Genomic DNA, 22102 nt, shown 5'->3' on the forward strand with positions numbered 1-22102 from the left:
AAATGAAACATTGTCTGGACTTGCTCCATTTTAGCAATCTGTTTGTTCTTGCCTTTTGCTTTTACTTTTAATATTTATTAGTTCTTCTAGTACTGATTTTTGGTTTTGTATTTTGTTTGATATTCTTTAAGTTTGTGTGTTGTTGGTGTGCTCAAGTGGCGCTTGCTTTTGCGTTTGCCTATCACGGGACTTCCCAGTTTGAGTCTGCTAAATAGTGAGGCATGTCCAAAGACAGTGAAAGTACTTAATTAGCTGTTTTGGAAGCCCTTGTCAGAAAAAACAGCCAGCAACAGATAAGGACAGCAGTTTGTAAGTGTTTTGCCTCGTTTTCTCATTAGACTACTGCTTGATCGTCGTTGTTAGGAAAGTTTCGGTCTGCTAAATAGCAAGGCATGGTTAGCTGACTTCAATCACAGGTAATCAGGCAAATATAAAATTGGTAAGTTTCACCGTTGCAGCGGTCATGGCAGCCCTCGTGCGAAGACCGATGAGTGTAAAGACAATCGACTCTACCTGCGCGACTCCACCAAGCAAGGACACAGACAAGGCACTTGAGTATTGCTTTTCGCCCCTTTCTTTTCTTTTTGTATAGCTTGTTCTCAAATACTTATTTAGGTCACTTGTAGTCACTATGTGCTTTCAGATCTCTACTATCACTACTAACACTCGGAGAGCACGCAATGTCCGTCGAAGGAAGGTCTATCCGACAAATCTATGGCCAGTCCCTCTGACCACAACAACTACACTCTCTATTCCAGTTAGTCTCTGGAACTGCCAGTCTGCTGTTAACAAAGCAGACTTCGATTCTTCTATTGCTACTCATTCCGGTCTCAACCTCATGGCACTAACTGAGACTTGGATCAAACCTGAAGACACTGCCACTCCCGCAGCCCTCGCCACTAAATTCAGTTGTTCCCACACTCCTTGTATGACTGGGAGGGGTGGAGGTACTGGTCTCCTTATAGCAAAATGATGGAAATTTGATCTTCAACCATCACTTACAGGTAACGGTTCATTTTAATCACATGCCATTACTGTAACCCACCCTGACATTTATTTTCCCCCAGGTCAATTGGGAAACTTCTTGGAGAAGTTGGATGTGCTGCTATCAAACTTTCCTGAAGATGGTACTCATCTGGAACTGCTTGGTGACTTCAACATCCACCTAGATAAACCCCATGCTGCTGACTTCAACACTCTGCTCGCCTCCTTTGATCTCAAGCGAGTGTCTACTACAGAGACTCACAAATCAGGCAACCAACTGGACCTCATCTACACACGCTGTTGCTCTGTGGACAACTCTTCAGTTGCTCCACTGCACACCTCAGACCACTTCTTCATTACTGCTAACCTAGCAGTTCCTCCTGAAGTGGCACACACTCCAACACAGGTCACCTTTCTATGGAACTTATGCTCACTCTCTCCATCTCGTCTTTCTTCTGTGGTTTCATCCTCACTTCCTTCACTCTCTTAGTTTTCAGCTCTGGACACGAACAGTGCTATGGACACTCTTTGCTCCGCTCTAACCTCTTGCTTGGACAACTTTTGCCCACTATCGTCTAGATCAGCATGCACCACCCCATCTGCCCCCTGGCTGTCCGATGTTCTCCGTGAAAATCGCTCTAAACTCAGGGCTGCAGAGAGGAAATGGCATAAATCAGGAAACTCTACCGACCTCAATGTGTATCAGTCTCTCCTCTCTTCCTTCTCTGCAAATGAATTCACTGCTAAAATCCTACTATCACAACAAAGTTAACAACTGTTGTGACGCTCAGACACTCTTCAAAACTTTCTCTTCTCTTCTTAATCCGCCTCCACCTCCTCCTCCATCTACTCTTACAGCTGACGACTTTGCAGTTTTCTTCACAAATAAGACAAGAGCCATCACAGACCAATTCTCCACAACGCAGACTGAGGATAACTTCACAATGCACATTCTCTCTCCTCCTTCTCTCCACTCTCAGAGATGGATGTTTCCAAACTTATCCTGTCCAATCATCCTACTACTTGTCCACTTGATCCGATTCCCACTCACCTTCTTCAAGAGATCTCTTCTTCAGTCATACCTTCACTTACTCACATTATCAATTCCTCTCTTCACTCTGGAACATTTCCCTCAGCATTTAAGCAGGGTCGGGTAAGCCCACTGCTTAATAAACCATCTCTAAATCCAGCGCTTCTAGAAAACTACAGATTGGTATCCCTGCTTCCATTCATTGCAAAGACACTTGAGCAAACTGAGTTCAACCAGCTCTCTTTATTCCTTGTACAGCACAACCTCCTGGACAGCAAACAATCTGGCTCCAAAAGTGGCCACTCAACTGAGACTGCTCTGCTCTCGGTTACTGAAGCCCTGCGACTAGCAAGAGCAGCTTCAAAATCCTCAGTACTCAACTTACTGGACCTGTCTGCTGCTTTTGACACCGTTAATCACCAGATTATTTGTCCACCCTCAGAAAGAGTTCTCTGGAACCGCACTCCCGTGGTTGAAGTCCTACCTCTTCGATAGATCCTTCAGGGTGTCTTGGAGGGGTGAAGTTTCTATGACACAACAACTTGCTACTGGGGTTCCTCAAGGCTCAGTACTTGGACCATTTCTCTTCTCCATCTACATGACGTCATTAGGATCTGTCATTCAGAAGCATGGCTTTTCTTATCACTGCTATGCTGATGACACTCAACTCTACTTCTCATTCCAACCAGATGACCCGACGGTAGCTGCTCGCATTTCAGCCTGTCTGAGTGATATTTCTAGCTGGATGAATGACCATCACTTTTAGCTCAACCTTACTAAGAAAGAGCTGCTGGTGGTTCCAGCTAACCCATCGTTTCATCACAACTTCTCTATACAGCTGGGTTCGTCAACTCTTTCCAGGGCAGCCAGAATCCAAGGAGTTGTGAAGGATCATCATTTAAGCTTCACAGACCACAGTGCTACAACGACCCGGTCCTGCAGATTTGCCTTATACAACATAAGGAAGATTAGACCTTTCCTGTCAGAGGAAGCCACCCAACTTCTTGTCCAAGCTCTTGTTTTCTCCAGACTGGACTATTGTACTGCTCTCCTGGCGTGCCTTCCTGCATCTACTTCCTACTATCAAGCCTCTGCAATTGGTCCAGAATGCCGCAGCGAGGGTTGTCTTCAATGAACCAAAAAAAAGCTCACCTTACTCCTCTCCTCATCAGGTTACACTGGCTACCAGTAGCCGCTCGCATCAAATTCAAGGTACTGATGCTTGCCTACAAGACGACCATTGGCACGGCACCAACCTACCTAAACTCACTAGTTCAATCTTATGGGCCCTCCAGAAGTTTGCGCTCTGCAAGTGAATGACGCCTTGTGGTGCCATGCCAAAGAAGTTCAAAATCACTCTAACGGACCTTTTCCTGGACTGTGCCCAGTTTGTGGAATGACCTCCCAATCTCAATTCGTACAGCTGAGTCTTTACTCATTTTCAAGAAACATCTAAAGACACTTTCTTTTTCCCCAGCACTTAACCAACTAATACTAGGACTTTCTGGTCTTTCATATATTAAAAAAAGTTTGGTACTAGACTAACTGAGACTTGGCATGGCACTTGTTTACTGTTGTTGTTCTCTTGTTGATCTGATTGCTTCTATTGTTCTCATTTGTAAGTCGCTTTGGATAAAAGCGTCTGCTAAATCATTAAATGTAAATGTTCAATTGTTAACTAAGCATGTCCCGCCAACACACAATTTCCCAGTTGATTCTGCATTGCAATCCACTCTGAACAGCTGGAAACTTGGCAGATTTAACATGCTGTCCAGTATGGCGTCATTCAGCCAGATTTCCATGAAACACAGAGCAGCAGAGTTTGAGAAATCCTTATTTGTCTGTGAGAGTAGAAGGAGTTTGTCCCTTTTGTTGGGTATAGAGCGTGGTTTGCCAGATGGATGCTAGGCAGTGACATTTGAAATCTGCACTGTCTGAGCTTCACGAGAGTGATGGCTTCCTTCCCCCTTCTGCGCATCCTGAAGCACTTGATCAGCGCAGCTGCACTGCCAACTACTATGTCCAGGAAAAGATCAGAATAATTGAAAACCTGTAATATATCGGGTGATGTGTAGTGCCGAATGTCCAGCAATTTGTCTTTGGTGAAACTGATTGCAGGGACATAACTAAAGACAGGACAAACAAACAAAAAACAACAACAACAACAACTGTGGAGCACACCACAGATGCTGCCATCATCATCAGTGCCATTTTGAAAAAAAAAATTTTTATACATTTATTTTTTAGTTTTCTAGTTGCACATAACAAAAACATTATACATGTGATCAAGTGAAGCGTGACTTATGAATGAACTGCTCTTATGATTCTATTCTCATCGAGCAACGCGTTAGTTCAGTCAGGCCACGTTAGTCACGCTTGCATCAGCTGACAGTCAGCTTTTCCTGACGTGTACCAATCCAGTCTTGACACCTATCACCTGCGACCTATTTAAATTCCCATTCTTCAGCGTCTCTTCCATTGCATCGCTACTTGCAATTAACTTCCTCCTCCAACCCCAACCCCAACTCCACCAACTGAACCTGTAATCCGATCTGTTCTTTCTTTACAGTCTCTTCATCAATTGTAACTATATATGCTTATAATGGTCCTGTTCTGTACCCCAGGGGGGTTTGTCTTGCTGCTCTCCCTGCTCTGTCCAAGCATGGCTGCATGGACAGGTGTGTGGAGTGTTGCCCAGAACATAACCATACCGCCAACACTAACTGTATGCAATTATAATTGTCATAAATATACTTGACAGAAGTGGTCCTGATTGAACTGATAAATCCGTCAAAAAGTCTCATGAATCAGCACTGATAACTTGATTCAGTTTAATACCTGAACTGACTGGAGCACAGTTACCTACTGTACCACTCATGCATAATACCAAAAGAAGTATGTATCAAAATAATGTAAAAGCAAATGTGAGGAGGATTGATTGTACCAGTTTTTCTGCATTCCTCACAGCTCCATCACTGCCTTGGCTGTCGGACAGCGGAGGTGATCCAGGCGGCTCAGAGGCCAAGCTTGCGGTTTGCGAGGTGTGGTACTCTTGGTACAAAAGGATTCGCAGTTTCCCATCCAGTGTCTTTATGGTTCTGTCTGCAAACTCCAGCCTGGGCGGCCCTTCCCCGTCTGATTCCCCGGCTGCACCTGCAGGGTGTTCTCGGGCTGATGGTTGGGGCTCTGAGGCTGATGGGTGGGGCTCTGAGGTGGATGGGTGGAGCTCTGAGGCTGACGGGTGGGGCTCTGGGGCAGATTTGTGAAGCTCTGAGGCTGAGATTGGCCGCTGGTGACAGAAGCCTGTGGAGTGGGCTGCTGCAGCACCACAGGCTTGGTCTGGCTCACAGGTGGCTCTGCACTGGGGCTGCTGATTTGGGCCACAGGCTGTTGAGGGCCCTCCACTGCTTTTTGAGCTGCAACTTTGATTAAAACAGGAGGCACAAGGGGGCAGCACGGGATGTCAGAAACACCCGACGTACAGACACCCTGAGTGCCCTCGGCCAACGGAGCGACCTCAGAGAGAGATGCCTGTGGCAATGATGGCTGCTTCTGAGGTTTGGCATGTGCTGTGTTGACATCCTGTACCTGAGATGTAGAGGAGTTTTCTGGGTCTAGAAAACACAAGTGATAGTGTGAGATAATCATTTGCAAGTGCATATGAGTTACTGCTAAAAATTATTGAATTACTGGAGGCAGTCTCTTCTCTGTCAGGCACAGCCCTTTCAGCCACAGGACAGATGATGAACCAGCGCTTTCCGGTGTGAAGCACTACAAGTCAAGGCAGACTGTGGGTTAAACGCTCATTCTACAGTAGTTACAGTGAGATTTGTCATGGTCTTACAGTTCTGTTTGTAGACTAGCTGGTCAGACTCTGTGCGCTCAGGTTTTGACCCCTGAATACAGAAGACAAGTTCAGTTCTGTTTGGTGATGCTAGTGGCACAGAAATGACACACATTTTCATTTACACAGAAGGGTACAACCTAAAGACACAGCAGGGTAAAAGGTGCATTTGATTTTATTTTCCTCTTAATCACTAGATGGAACAAAAACTAACAGCAGAATTTTCCTAAACATTCACATTTCACTACACACATGGAAATGTGTCTAAGTCTTGACAAGATCACTGCTAGCAACACAAAGCTGATTCTGCGCTTATTTTACTAATATCTAAAGTGTCATCTATTTATGTAGTAAACGAGAATCAATAACATTATTGAATATATTCAGTGATTTTCGGTTTTGTTCAAGGTAATCAAAAGCTGTTTTTTAATGATGGAAAAATATGTAAAAGTATGGTATCTGGGGTAAAAAGAACCCCTGCTGTTTTGGCTAAAGGCACTGTTATTAACATTAATAACAATAATATTAAAGGGGTCATATGTGTCACAATCATTAGCTGGAGTGCCCATGAACTTCAGTAGAGGGCACTCCACTCAGGACCATTCCACCCATCAACCACCAGATGTCACCATATCATCACTTGGACTCTAGCACCTCTCATGCTGTTCCACCACACCCAAACTACATCTCCCATGAGTCACTGCATCACAATCACCTTGCCACACCTGCACCTCATTCATCAGCCAATTTCCTTGCCACTCCTGCACCTCATTTACACACACATATAAGCACCACAATCACTCTCACTCACTGCGAAGTCTTGTTTAGCCTGTCTAGCATTTCCAAACGATCTTGGATTGTGTATTTCAACTCTGATTCTCTGCTGCCTGCCCCGATCTCTGCTTGGTTCTGTTTTCGATTCTGGTTACCCCTAACATACCTGACACCATTCCTGATTTCTGCCTGTCCGACCATTCTCTGAATAAAGTTCTGCAAATGGATCCGAACGCCTCTGGCTCTCTTCGTAACAGAAGACTTCGCCAATCAGGATCCAGCAGCTTTTCGTATGGACACTGGTCAGGTATGGAGATGGCAAGCCTATTAGCCCTCAAGCAGGGCACTGGATCACTCGAGGACTATGTACCAGAGTACTTAGGCCTCACTTATTTCTCTTATCTGCCAGATTTTGTGCTGATTTACTTTTTTTGTGATGGGCTAAATGAACCGATAAGGTCATGAGTAATCAGTGAGGGTCCCCGCTCATCTCTTGGTCAGTTTATGGACTATGCATTGCTGATTGTTGGCTCAGCATTCACTGTGGGTGTGGCGGAGGCACACGACCCTGGACTCACTCACGTCATGGCTGCCACTCCCTCACCGCTGCACAAGAGGGCCGCCAGCCCAGCGCCGCTGCACAAGAGAGCCGCCAGCCCAGCGCCACTGCACAAGATGGCCGCCAGCCCAGCTGCACAAGATGGCCGCCAGCCAAGCACCGCTGCACAAGATGGCAGCCGCAGTTGATCTCCCAGAGTCAAGTCAGGCCCCCATCGACTTTCCAGAGTCAAGTCAGGTCCCTGTTGATCAGTTCCCCGTCGACTTTCCAGAGTCAAGTCAGGTCCCTGTTGATCAGTTCCCCGTCGACTTTCCAGAGTCAAGTCAGGTCCCCGTTGATCAGTTCCTTGTTGATTTCCCAGAGTCAAGTCAGGTCCCCGTTGAACAGTTCCCTGTTGATTTCCCAGAGTCAAGTCAGGTCCCCGTTGAACAGTTCTCTGTTGATTTCCCAGAGTCAAGTCAGGTCCCTGTTGATCAATTCACTCTTGATTTCCCAGAGTCTAGTCAGGTCACAGCTGACCGTCCAGAGTCAGGTCAAGTCACCACTAACACCCAAGAGTCAAGTAAAACAGCAGTTAAACTTTATGAGTCAAGTCAGGTCCCCGTTGACTTCCTAGAGTCAAGTCAGGCCACACCTGTACCTCATTCATCAGCCAATTTCCTTGCCACACCTGCACCTCATTTACACACACATATAAGCACCACAATCACTCGCACTCACTGCGAAGTCTTGTTTAGCCTGTCTAGCATTTCCGAGCATTTCCCCTTGTGTTTGTTCTTCCTGTGTCTGATCTTGGATTGTGTATTTCGACTCTGATTCTCTGCTGCCTGCCCTGATCTCTGCTTGGTTCTGTTTTTGATTCTGGTTACCCCTAACATACCTGACGTCATTCCTGATTTCTACCTGTCCAACCATTCTCTGAATAAAGTTCTGCAAATGGATCCGAACGCCTCTGACTCTCTTCGTAACAATATGATGTTGCTAAACAGAACATTATTTTGTGTATTTGATGTAATGCAATGTGTTTATGTGGTTTAAGGTAAAAAAATAATATAAAATCACTATTTTCCATATAATGTACATTATTCTCCTGTATGCCCCACTTTTCTGAAACGCATAATTTTTTTCATTTTTACTTTTCCAACCAGTTCACTAAGAAGAACCATTTAATTAGAATGATTTGTTCATGATCTGGACATCATTAGACGAGACAAAACCAATAAAACCCATTACAAACGAGCCATTTGTTGCATCCAGTGGGGACATAATTACTGATTATTAGGGGTGTCCCCTAATAGGATTTTCATAGTCGAATCGGAATTTTCAAATCTTGCTGGTATTCGACTAATAGTCGAATCATATGTTTGGGGGCAGGGCAAAATACATTGAGTTAAGTCAGACATTCGACAGCCATAATTACTGATATTAACACAAACAGGGAAAATGTGTAACAAATGCCTCGCAGATACAAATGGGGTAAATAATGTTTTTATGTTTTGATTAAAATATAGTTAACACTAAACGTCAGTGAAAAACTAACAATTCACAATTTTTACCATAGTCCTCTCATTATAAGGTTAGCCTATATGACAGTAGTTATTAATGTTCTGCATTTCTTTTTTTGAGCTGCACGCGCTGAAGATGACGAGTAGAGTGAGCATTTGATAGCAAGTTTTTAATCAATGGGATTAAACTCATAATTTCATGTAGAATACGCTTTTTTATTTATACAACATAACGTTAATATTAGGACTTATAGGCTATCTACAAAAAGAGCCCGAATGCAAATGAACGTGTCTGCGTGGCTCTGAATGAACTCATTTTGTGGACTCGTTCTTCACGAAACAATGTGCAAAAAGACAGCAGCTAAACTCTAGAAATTCACAGCGTTTTATTATAATGGTGTTCTCATTATAATGGTATGTGTGTGACAGCCCAATCATAGTTATTAATATTCTGCTTTGTTGTTTGTCCTACTCGTGCTGCGCGGTAAAGAGATAATCACCGTAGTAATATAATGAAGTGCTTGACTCCACCAAACGCATTTTATATCAGGTAAATAATATATCCACGATATATATAAACCGGCTGAAATGTTTTGAAATCACTTGAACCCTACCTGATCGAAAAAATCCAGTCTCTGTCTGTGACAGTTTGAGTCTTGGTAAAGTTTTAAATCCCTGCCACCAAGATGCTTCTCTGTCGGTCATGGATTATGGAAAGTGAAACATAAATCTATAGGGGTGGTTGGATTTATTCACGCACTTTAAAATATTTATTTGAAGCTTCTTTCTTTTCAGATTCTTATTCACAACTTTATCATAATAGGCTGCATATTAACTTACTGGGAGAAAACAGCAAGTTCTATGTGAAATCAGACATTTGAGCTCCCCCATACAGACAGAATGGCATAATCATAACAGCCCGCGAATATTCGACTGTGAGATTGGTAGTCGAATCAGGCTCCTCGAATCGAAGCATCGAATCGTCGACTATTTGGGGTCACCCCTACTCATTATAATGACTTATACTTTATATGCATTGCGTATCGTGCTGCATAAACATAAAACCATGTATGCATTTGTGATCGGAGAAGCAACATGCCTACTCTACACTGCTCAAAACTCTTGTTTGGCAAATTATTTAAATATAAAAAACAAACTTACAGACTGTGAGTCAGAAGCACCAGGCTGTCCTTGCAAAGTTGTAAATGCCCCACTTTATAGAAACAGCCTTTGTGCCAAAGAAGCATAGTAGGCTACAGGTTCAGGAAACAGTCCTCATCCTCCATAAAATGCGCTGCACACATCTAAATATTTGGTTTAAACTGTTCTGGAACAGTTTTGTAAATACAACTTAACCACTGATTTCTAGTTGTGTTTTCTTTAAGAATGGCCAAACAAAGTAGTTTCACATTTTTACAACGAAACACACAGCATCTCCATAACATGGCACCGGCGGTCACATCATGACATAGACATGTGGGGGTGTGTTAGAACAAGCCATTTTAGGAGGGCGTGGTTGACTCTTAACTTTTATAAAGAATATCTCTTTGAATTTAAAACTTTAGTCTTTAGAACTTTACAGATCCACTTTATTCACCAAGAGCTTGTAACACTCCAAACAGAAAGGAAAAATTTAAATCGCATCATATGCTCCTTTAATAAACAATAAACAGCTAGCTGATTCATTTGTTGACATGATTAGATTCAGATGGTAAATGTCATATATTAAGTTGGGTGTCAATCACCATATGGGAGATAATAATCTGTTTACACATTATCATATAACTAGATAAAAAATAGTTGGATTGAGAAAGCCTAGTCTGAAAGGGTGTTGCTAGCATGTTGCTAGCATGATTAGCAAGTTACTAACATGTCGCTAGCATGATTAGCAAGTGACTAGCATGTCATTAGCATGAGTAGCAAGTGACTAGCATGTCGCTAGCATGACTAGCAAGTGACTAGCATGTCGCTACCATGACTAGCAAGTGACTAGCATGTCGCTAGCATGACTAGCAAATGACTAGCATGTTGCTAGCATGATTAACAAATGACTAACATGTCACTAGCATTATTAGCAATTGATTAAAATGTCACTAGCATTTATTTCTAGCATGATTAAATTGTTATTAGCATGTTGTTAACATGATTAGCATGCTACTGGCATGTTTCTGGCATGATTAGCAAGTTACTAGCATGTCGCTAGCATGATTAGCATTTGGGGAAGTCGTGGCCTAGTGGTTAAAGAGTTTGAATTCTAACCCTAGGAATGTGGGTTTGAGTCTTGGACCGGCAATACCACGACTGATGTGTCCTTGAGCAAGGCACCGAACCCCCAACTGCTCCCCAGGCGACGCAGCATAACTGGCTCCCCACTGCTCCGTGTGTGTGTGTGTGTGTGTGTGTGTGTGTGTGTGTTTGTTTGTGTGTGTGTGTGGGTTCACTGCTGTGTGTGTGCACTTTGGATGAGTTAAATACAGAGAATGGATTCTGAGTATGGGTCACCATACTTGGCTATATGTCACATCACTTTATTAGTATGTTTCTAACATGATTAGCATGTTTATAGGATAGATAGATAGATAGATAGATAGATAGACTAGAAATATTAGACGAGTTTAAATGGAAAAATTTGAAATAGTACATAGAAGGGAAGCCTGAGTCTAATGGGCTTCAGTTTGTTTTACATTTACATTTTGACAGTTGGAGTTAGAATAGTCTTGACTCATCTGAACATTTATTCAATGTAAGTCTATGGGATTTTTATTATTTAAAATCTTCAGTTTTATGAAAACCTTAAGTCAGATCATTCTGAAGAGCGGGGCTGCGTTTGGTGGTTCTAGCTTGAAAGCTCTAGGAAAAGGAGTTTTCAGAAATTGAGTCTAAGAAGAATAATAATAAAAAGCTTAAGTAGTAGATAAACAGATAATAAAATGTCTAAATTGAGTTTGTATTAAGAAAGCACTATCATCTGCCATCCAGGGCCTGACCTGCGGGCCGGAGTCTGCTGCGACGAGCATCAGAATGTTCTCGGCTTTATCCATGATCTCCTTCAGCTGCTCGATGAACATCTCCATCTCCAGCAACAGAATAAACTCATTGTCAACCTGGAGGAACAGAAACAAGAGCACAGTCATCTGTTTCTCTCATTAAGAAAACCAGCTCAAGCAGATACAGTATGCCCAAATAATATTCAGTGAGTTAAATATAAGGAACACTGAACATGAACAACATTTCACATATCAAGAAAATGCAATTGATGTAATGCAACTATCCACAGAATTGACCACATTTGTGATGAGAAAACACGAGAGAATTTAGAGGCAATCATTTAAGTTTTTTTTTATTTATATATTTTTTATTATTATTAAATGAAGAGCACTTAATTTATGTGATTAAACATGCAATAATACCTGGTTATATCATTACTGTAGTGTTTTGGCCCATTCCTACTCCAAATCTCAGCGCGTTTACAAAAGAAAAATGGCAACCTCAAACTTTAGCCCAGGAGTTTGAAACACATCACTTCTATTTGTTTGTTTGAAGAAGAGAAGCGCATATGGGTAGGGAGAGAGAAAGTAGAGGTGATGATCTCACCATATATGTGGCAATCTCCTCCAGAGCATCTCCATCAAGGTCAAATTTGAATGTCACCATATTATGATTATGAGTCTCCAGCTGACACTCCACCATCTTGTCTGCTTTGTCACACACCTGTAACACAGTCACAGAGAATATAACAACAGGAACTTCAAGAAAATAAATAAATGAATGAATTAATATTACTATCTCCCTATATACAATATGAATCAGAATGAGCTTTATTGCCAGGTATGTTTACACATACGAGGAATTTGTTTTCATGACAAAGCTTCCATAGTGCAACAGGATGACAGTGACAGAAAAAAAACACAGATAAAATGAATAAATAAATAAAATAGTAAATATGGAATAAGTAAATAAGGAATAACAATACACAAATTGACAATTGTATGTGCAGGTGTATTACAATAGACAGTTTTGTATGTACAGGTATATTATGCGCAAATTTGAAGTATAGACTAAGTCTGTGTGTTGAGTGTAGTGTCGTCTGCAAACTTCAGGTGCTTGACAGAGGGGTCTTTAGATTTGTAGTTGTTGGTGTAGAACAGGGGTGGCGAACGTCTGTCCTGGAGAGACGCAGCTCTGCAGAGTTTTACTTCAACCCTAATCAAACACACCTGTACAAGCTAATCAAGGTCTGAAGGGTTACCAAAAAGCTACAGGAAGGTGTGTTTTAATTAGGGTTGGAGCTGAACTCTGCAGGGCTGAGGCTCTCCAGGACTGGAGTTTGCCATCCCTGCTGTAGAGGGAGAATAGCAGTGGGGAGAGAACGCAGCCCTGATGTGCTCCAGTGTTGGCTATACTGGTGCTGAATGTGTATTTTCCAAGCCTCATTGGCTGCTGCTTGTCTGTCAGGAAGCTATTGATCCACTGACAGATGGAGGTGGGCATGGAGAGCTAAGTTAATTTGGGCAGGAGGAGTGTTGGGATGATGGTGTTGAAAGCCAAGCTGAAATCCACAAACAGGATCCTCACATAAGTCTCTTGTCTGTTTAGATGTTGCAGAACATAATCCAGTCCCATGTTGACTGAATTGTCCACAGACCTGTTTGTTCTGTAAACAAACTGAAGAGGATCCAGCAAGGATCCAGTAATGTCCTTCAGGTGGGCCAGCACCACCACCAGCACCAGCACCGGCACCGGGTGTGGGGTATTTTTTTAAACCTGCAGTAAAACTCATTCAGATCGTCTGCCAGTTGTTGATTCTCCAGAGTGCTGGAGGATGGTGTTTTGTAGTTGGTAATTTCCTTTAGACCTTTCCACACTGATGCTCACTGGAAGTGAACTGAGTCCTTAGTTTTTCAGAATAATTCCTCTTTCCCACTCTGATCTCCTTTTCCAGTGTGTATTTAGCCTGTTTATACAAGACATTGTCCCCCTCCCTGTAAGCATCTTTGGCCTGACGGAGTTGTCGGAGTTTTGCAGTGATCCATAGTTTTTCGCTGTTGTAAGTTAGATGAGTCTTGGTAGGAATACACATATCTTCACAGAAACTGATATAAGATGTTACAGTCTCTCTGTGTGTGAGCTTCAAAAACTGTATTTTGGCAGTTCACGGAAGAGATTTTCAATTATTAAAGTCCCCAAGAATGATTAAAACAGTGTGGGTTTTGTTGTTCTGTGTCTGTCAGAATCAGAATGAGCTTTATTGCCAGGTATGTTTACAATGTAAAACTGAGCTCATGTGCACTTGCGGAGGAATGTAAACACTAACTAGAATGAATGAGCAAAACTTCTATGGCAAATAGAATGGCTTGCAGTAAAAGAAGAGCGCTTCTAGATCGGGACAGCACATCTTCTTTAACACTGTTACATCTGTACACCCACCAACTTTCAATGATGTAAAAGCATGTCCCACTACCGTGCAATTTCCCCATTGATTCTGCATCACGATCCGCTCTAAAAGACTGGAAATTCTGCAGATTTAATGTGCTGCCCAGTATGGTGTCATTTAGCCAGGTTTCCGTGAAACACAGAGAAGCAGAGTGAGAGAAATCTTAATTTTTCCGGAAGGGCAGAAGGAGTTTGTCTGTTGTGCTGAGTAGAGAGCAGAGGTTCGCCAGATGGATGATAGGAGACGGCATTCGAAATCCGCACTGCCTGAGCTTCACGAGGGCATGTGCAGTGCCGATTGTCTAGCAATTTCGTCTCTGGTGAAACTAATTGCAAGATTATAACTAAAGACAGGACAAACTAACAAAAACACAAAAACATCTGCGGAGCACACCACGGAGGCTGCCATCATCATTGACGCCATCTTGGTCCGATCAAACGCAATACCAGAACTCAGGTCTGAGCCTTAACCCATGAAACACTCAAACAATTATAAACTTCACAAATCACTTTATTTTTTGACAGCTAGCATCTTAAAGTGATAGATCATCCAAAAATGAAAATTAGCCTAGGATTCCCTCACCCTCAAGGCTTCCTAGGTGTGAATAACTTTCTTCTTTCAGACGCATCTAATCAGAGTTATGGTTAGGGCTATTTCAAGCTATATAATGGGAGTGGATGGAGGATGAGATTTTGTCATATACACCTAAAATGGATTGAGGGTGAGCAAATCATGGGGTACTTAAAATTTTTGGATGAACTATCCCTTTAAGATCATGTTTGGACATTTTGCATCTGTTTGATCATGGTAAGTTTAGGTCTGTTAATCTTGTCTTGGCGGGAGCGTGTGCGGGATAGTTTGCGATTGAGTTTTCGCACTCGTGATTCACTGCGAGCCCTGCTGGAAGCCTCGTTCCCATCGCTCATCCCTTTACCGCATGTGGCATCTGTGTTTATACTGTAAAAAAAGCAAAGACCCAATCACTACTGCATGCATGAGGCAAGATGAAAAAGAGAATATGGCACTGATCTATAAACAGGGAAACACACCTGTCATAAATGGATCCATCTGGTGCTGTCTGTTTATCAAGAACATGAACCTAAAGTGCCAGAAGGCAATGAATTCAATGGCAATGACACATGATGCCAATACAGATTCCATTTTGCTAGGCTAAATATAAAGACAAAAATACACACACACACACAAGTTTTTACTTAAATAGTCCATTAATTGGACTAAACCAAAAAATATATATTTATTTATAATCTACCCTACGCAAATCTATGCATTACTGCCACTTTATGTAGAACAGAATATTACCTAGGCAACGCAGTATCAAAATTGTTTATAGCTGTAAAGATTGATGATGCAAATCAAATTTATGCCTGTAATTCAAATTTATTACAATGCACATACAGTTTGTTTGTCCATGTAGACTTTGGTAAAAACAAGCCAACAAGAAAATAAGTAAATATTTAAGCATTTTTGCTGCCAGATCTGGGTGCATGAGAGCATCTGAGGTAAGAAAAATATCCTCTGGTTACAAAATGACACTTACGATTGCATGATTGTAAACGACAATAATACTTAATTGACGTGGCCGCTGCTTGTACTGTACACATCTCTAATGGTGTTTGAAGCTTGTCATTGTATTATGGGATTGCCTTTTCCACTAAGATGTGGAATGAGTTGCTGCCTTTGACTTTATCCAAAATGATATATCTCTATAATACAGAGCCTATATTCCTATTGATGTTGTCACTGTATAGATACCGAAGTGAAGAGTTTCACCTCCGTGAATATTTCAGTGGAGGTTCCTCCACATCCTCTGGTGCTGTGCTGCTGATGCTGTGCTGGAGGAACACTGCCACTGCCCAGATGCTTCTGCTGACTCAGGCTGGCACTGACTCCAGCATGCGGGATGGTGGGTAAAGATGCTTGGCTGACATGCTGAAGAGGCTGGTTTTGGTCCATGGGCACAGCAGAGCTGAATGTGTTGAGGACAGGTCTGAAGGGTGAGAGCTGCTGTACTGTGGGAGGCTGAGGTACATCATGGTTGCTGTGGGAGCTATGGGCAGGAGCTGGAATCAAGTGTGTCATCATCTGAGAGACACGGTAGTGATAAGATATACAGGAACAGTTCTGGTCCACATGAACAATTTGGTGCTGGCAAATTTTTTGATTTTTCAAAATACATGAATAGTTCAAGTTCAAACTATTTCAAATCTATAGTCAAAATTGGAAACTATGATCTTTGGGTAAACACTCACAATATTTGAATTTGAATATTATTACTGAATTAGTATGGGAGTAAATATTTCTATTGTGATTAAAAAATGTATATATGAATGCAAATTATGTTCATTAGACTAAATGCAGTGTGCCAGGAGGAATATGTTTCATGAATGTGTTTGGAAAGAAATACAAATAATGTCATATCGTTTGGCAAGTAAATGATTACAGAGTTTTAATTTTTGTGTGAACTATCCTTTTAAGGCACTGATATACCCTACCTGAGTGGGCGGAGCTTGTTTAGTGGGAGGGACTCTGACACACATAGAGTCAGGGTTTATAGAGGGGTGGAGCACTGTGGGTGTGGCCTGACTGTGGGAATGTTGGGAGAGAGTCTCCATGGAGTTTACAGCGGGCTGCTGAGCAACAGGGTAGGCCTGCTGATACTGGTGCACTGTGGAAACTGGAGCAGGACAATGAGTGGGTATAGGGGAGGTGGAGGACAGGTGGGGGTAAAGGGTTAACGCAGAGCTCTCTATCTGCGAACATGACATTGGCAAGATGTCGGGGTGTGTCGGGACAGGCAGACTGAGGGATGACTGCACAGGGAGAAAGCAGGCAGGTTGTGAGTCACATCCAGGAAGAGGGCTCCCAAATGACTGAGCTGTGTTAAGAGAAGGATACTGTAGGAGGAGACAAAAGTGCAGTGTAGCATGAGATTAATTAACCACCATCACAATCAGAAGAACTAAACACATGCTAGCTTTGGCCAGTCAAATGTCCTTTATACAGTGCACTGTTTACACAATTTTACACAAATCAAGCAGAAGAGCCGGAAGTATGGTTTACCTGTATGAGGTAAGCTGGTGCCTGTGAAGGTGGAATGGTTTGTGTCAACAGACTGGAAGTGGACTGACCTACTTGATTCCAGCTGTCCATTAGCTGTTATCTCAATGGAGAGTTAACAGGATAGAAAAAGATAAATAAAAATGAGAAAAACAAGAGGATTCAAGAAAACACAGAAGGTTGCAGATGTAGGCCACTCTTCAGTCTTGTCTTGTCTGGTCACTGTTAGTCTAAAGTGGGGTGTCTAGCCCTGCTCCTGGAGATCTACCTTCCTGCAAAGTTCAGCTCCAACTCTAGACAAACTAAACACACATGAACCAGCTCATTAAGATCTTCAGGAAACTTTATCACAGATGAATTCTGTAGGAAGGTAGATCTACAGGAACAGGATCGGGCAGCCCTGTGTTCCAAACATTTAGACTAGTCTTACAAGTTAGTCATTAAATGTTCTCTATATCAGTAAGAACAGTTTCTGAACTCCCTTAGATGCCTTAATAGTCCCAAGTTTTCTTGCGGGAACATACACGTCACAATATCCTAAACTGGTATCACATCAACTTGTCACTGGTGTTCCTCAGGGATCAGTTCTTGGAACCATCAAACAGGCACATAGATTATCCTACCATTGCTATGCAGATGACACACAGCTCTATCTTTCATTTCAACCAGATGATCCAAAGGTAGCTGCATGGATCTCAGTCTGCCTGGCGGACATCTCGGCATGGATGAAAGAATATCACTTACAGCACAACCTGGCAAAGACTGAGCTTCTTGTCTTCCATGCTACTCCAAAACTACAGTATGATTTGTCCATTCAGCTAGGCTCTTCTACAATTACCCCATCAACTTTGGTCAGAAATCTTGGTGTAACCTTTGATGGGCAACTAACCTTCAAAGACCACATTGCAAAGACTGTTCGATCTTGCAGGTTTACATTGCACAACATCAGAAAGATCAGGCCCTTTCTAACGGAGCATGCTTCACAACTTCTTATCCAGGCCCTTGTCATTTCTAGGCTGGACTACTGCAATGCTCTTCTGGCTGGACTTCCATCAAGCACAATCAAACGTCTACAAATAATTCAGAATGTAGCAGCACGACTGGTCTTCAATGAGCCCAAAAGAGCCCATGTTACACCTCTCTTTATCTCATTGCATTGGCTACCGGTTGCGGCTTGCATCAAGTTCAAGACATTGATGCTTGCATATAAAACAGCCACAGGCTCAGCACCCCAGTACTTCCACTCACTATCGATGCTCAAAATCACTTTCCAGAAAATATTCGTTCACTATTCCTGTCTGGTGGAGAAATCTTACCACCCGATCCGCAATGCTGAATCCCTGACAATTTTCAAGCAACAACTGCAAACTCATCCCTTTCAAAACTACTTGGCTTCATTGTTAAAAAAATTCACTTTATTAATTCCTTCTCTTTCTTGTACTTATTTGAACAATGTCTAAAACTTGGTATTATGAGCAGTTCCTGTGTCTGTTGCCTCTTTAAGAAGAATTGCTTTATGTATCCCCCAATTGTAAGTCGCTTTGGATAAAAGCATCTGCAAAATGACTAAATGTAAATTCCTAAATTAAATCATTCCCACAGGCAAAAAAAGGCTGTCTGTCTGTGAACTGTGAGTGGCTTTTGGGTAGAAATGATCTGGTCTTACAATTACAGAATAGTAAAAACAAAATGTTATCCATCATTGAAACTTGATTGTTATACACTGATCCCATTCAGTTTGCTACTTGTTCAAGATATAAGATATGATGATATTTGTTTCACATCTAGGGTTGCCCCCCGTCCCTTAAAATAAGGAATCGTCCCGTATTTGAGAATAAAATAGCGCGTCCCATTTTGAATCAATACGGGACGGGGTTTGTCCCGTATTTTCGGAGTTGTATTCAATGCAGCATCTCATGCAAATCATCCCACCGGCATTCTATGAAGACTCGTCCTATTCAGCCCCTGATTGGGTAATACTCACTGCCATCATTGGATTGATTGGTTTGTTTCAGGTTCACGGCCAATCAGAGTCGGAGGAGGGCGGGTCTCTTGGCAGAGAGTCGATTTGAAAGAATGGCGGAGGCTGCTCCAGCCTGAAAACATGTTTTAAATTGTGATTTACCACCACTGGCACGTCATCGGATCTGTGGTCATCGTGCCCCCCCAGGCGTCCCTTATTTTTCTGTATTGAAGGTGGCAACCCTATTCACATCTGAAGGTGGTATTGAGCGGCAGTTTTCAAACAGCTGGGAATTGCATGAAGGGGTTCACATAAAAGTTAAGATGCATACAACAAGCATACCTGTGGGACAGGTGGTGCAGGGCCTGTCTGGCTCAACTGCAAAAGAGCAGTTTGCTGCACATTTGAGAAGTCGCTGTGTTGCCCATCTGTTGTGGCACTCACAGTTGGTTGCTGCAAATGTTGTAACACGGGTGTTTGAGATGCTCCGCTCTGAAAACTCTGATCTGCAAGCAGAGCTGCTTCTGTTTTAGATGGGAGACTGAGTTCAGTTTGCTGCATGGGTGGAAGTGTCTGTGCATTGGCTAGCTCTGCTGTGGCAAGATGGTAGCTCGGATGCGTGGCACTCTGTGGCACAGAGGCAGGCTGATGCAATGCTGCAGGTCGGTGCACATGGGCCTGCACATTCGACTCCGCAGTCTGATTTGTAGGCATGAGCTGCTCTGGATTCACTGTTTGTGGTGCAGTCGAGATGCTCTGCAGAAGTGCCAGTGGCTGGAGAGTGGACAGAATCTGTCCGGTGGCCTGCGCGGTGATGTCTGGGGAGGCAGGAGTGAACATCTGCATGTGCTGAGCTGCAGCTGGTGCAGCCTGGCTTTGGACTCTCAGAACAGAAGACTGCAGAAGAGGAAACAAACTAATGAGAAACCACACACACTTCCGTTCCATAACACAAACTATAGGCCAGATTTAATAAAGAGGGCTACTCGCTTTAGACCTCAATCCCATAAAAGCACTGATGGGAGTGGAAAGTTCGGTGCTTGATCTACTGTCAAATTAAAGAACACAGTTCATCTTCATAATGGCCAGTCTACACAATCTAGCATAAGGTAGCAAACAAATAAAGCCGATGATAATCAGCTGCAGGTAATCTACTAACATCAAAGCCACAAAATGGGTTAAGACATGCTTTTTGGGGGCATTAATAGTGCTAATATTGACTTCCGGAAACCTTACTAAATGGCCTTGCATGAATACTATACTCCCTTTGTGTCTGAAAGGGAAACTCCTACAAATGCATATGCAAAAATAACTTTGTCCATATCTTTTCTTATTTTTCAGCGCATGTCTTTAGTAAATACTGACAGAAATTTTTTAAAGCCAAAAGTGGGTTTGTGTTGCCGCAAGCTGTTGTTAAATCTGGCCCAAAGACTAGTATGCTGGATTTTTGTGTACAAATAAAATGGCACACACTGACAGCTGCTTTAGTGAGTAACACAGAGCCATGCAGACCACACACAACCAAAGACTAATAAAGAAGTTTAGCAGAATGACATCAGGCATATCGTAAGCATGGTTAATGGGAAGGTTTTAGGGAGAAAGTGGATTGTTGGGATCTCCTCTGTTAGAGAATAGCAGAAGGGACAGGTAAGTACGGTTACAGCTGCTGAGAGGAAGCATAGAGCAGAAGAGTCCTACAGCAACAGCAGAACCACTGCAAAGGCTGGAGGAATCCAGAGCATTTCCTCTTCAAGCGACAGGGTGACAACATGTCCAGAACGGAGCAACCTACCATGCCAGCACAAAAACTAGCTCTGCGACGGGATGTCAGGTCATCATGAGGCGGCTCCACGGCATGGCCCTCATCACTGTGGCTGCGGGCAGGCCGGTACTGCCCTCTTTCGGACTTCATCGGCAGGGCTCTGAGAAAGAAAGGAGCAGGCTGATGTTTGTGGCCTGTGATGCTCTCCAGAGATTTGTTAAGCTGGGAGAGGTCAGAGGTCTCACTGAAGAAGCCCCTGCGGACATCAGGGATGTGAGGAAGCATACATGAAGAATCGGGTGAATGTCTTCCATCTGCACATGTCCCAAGCAGGAATAACGATGGGCAGGCCTGACATGGGGACGACGGCTGGTGAGGGGTGGGGCTTAAAGAAAGCCGACGCCCCTGTCTTGGCATGGAGACAGACACCTCCCCTGTTGTCTCAGAGGATGGCCCAACTGATGTGTCGCTATATGTGACGAGTCGTAACAGGCCAAGGAGCACGCAGCAAATTTCCGGAGCAATAACTTCCGAATGCATCTTCTGTCATCTCTGATTGGTCTCTGAATGGTGGTATTTGAAAGGAGGAAGGACTCGTGGGTCGGAGCAGGAAATGGAGACACTCAGGACTTCTGATTAACTCATTTACAGAAGAGCTTTCATGACGTGCACCCTGGAAGAAAAGCCAGTTCTCTGAACTATTATCATGAAATGGCAAACAAGGACCTGTAGCATAGAGCTAAAAACACATAACAAATAAAGGACACAACAAACTAGATTTGTACATTTTTTTGAGAAAAATGTTATGATGTTTGAATAGGCTGAAATGTGTGTGTATGTGTACAATACACTATATTTAATATAAAAAAATGTCAATAAGTGTTTAGGATTTTAATTGCCATGTCTTTTCCCAGGTGCAGAAATCCCACTTTTAAAAAAGACAGCTGTTCAAAAGATTCTGTTCTGAAGATATATATTTATTTTATTCAAATTTTTGTGTAATTTTGTCATCATCCAGATTAATATTTCACATCTGATAGCTGATAAAATAACAGCACATCTCTCCTCAACAAGCTGCACAACTTTAAGGAATTATTCAGTCTGGAGCACAGATGAGTGTGAACACCACTAACAAAACAGACAAATGAACAACAGGGACTGTGTCATGT

At 42.7% G+C, this 22102-nt stretch overlaps 1 protein-coding gene across 1 annotated transcript in view; it reads right to left on the reverse strand.

Moving 5' to 3' along the window:
• LOC132114624 (serine/threonine-protein kinase WNK2-like) overlaps nt 1–22102 on the reverse strand; it is an 85740-nt gene that overhangs the window by 26979 nt on the left and 36659 nt on the right. Inside the window, 12 exon segments of the mRNA XM_059522840.1 lie at nt 4959–5161; nt 5164–5628; nt 5705–5785; nt 5859–5910; nt 11684–11800; nt 12291–12407; nt 14916–15087; nt 15180–15229; nt 15922–16296; nt 16644–17045; nt 17212–17304; nt 19514–20068. Of these exon segments, the coding sequence (XP_059378823.1) occupies nt 4959–5161; nt 5164–5628; nt 5705–5785; nt 5859–5910; nt 11684–11800; nt 12291–12407; nt 14916–15087; nt 15180–15229; nt 15922–16296; nt 16644–17045; nt 17212–17304; nt 19514–20068 (2682 nt within the window).

The sequence above is a fragment of the Carassius carassius genome, chromosome 34 (genome assembly GCF_963082965.1).
Source record: "Carassius carassius chromosome 34, fCarCar2.1, whole genome shotgun sequence".
Lineage (NCBI taxonomy): Eukaryota > Metazoa > Chordata > Actinopteri > Cypriniformes > Cyprinidae > Carassius > Carassius carassius.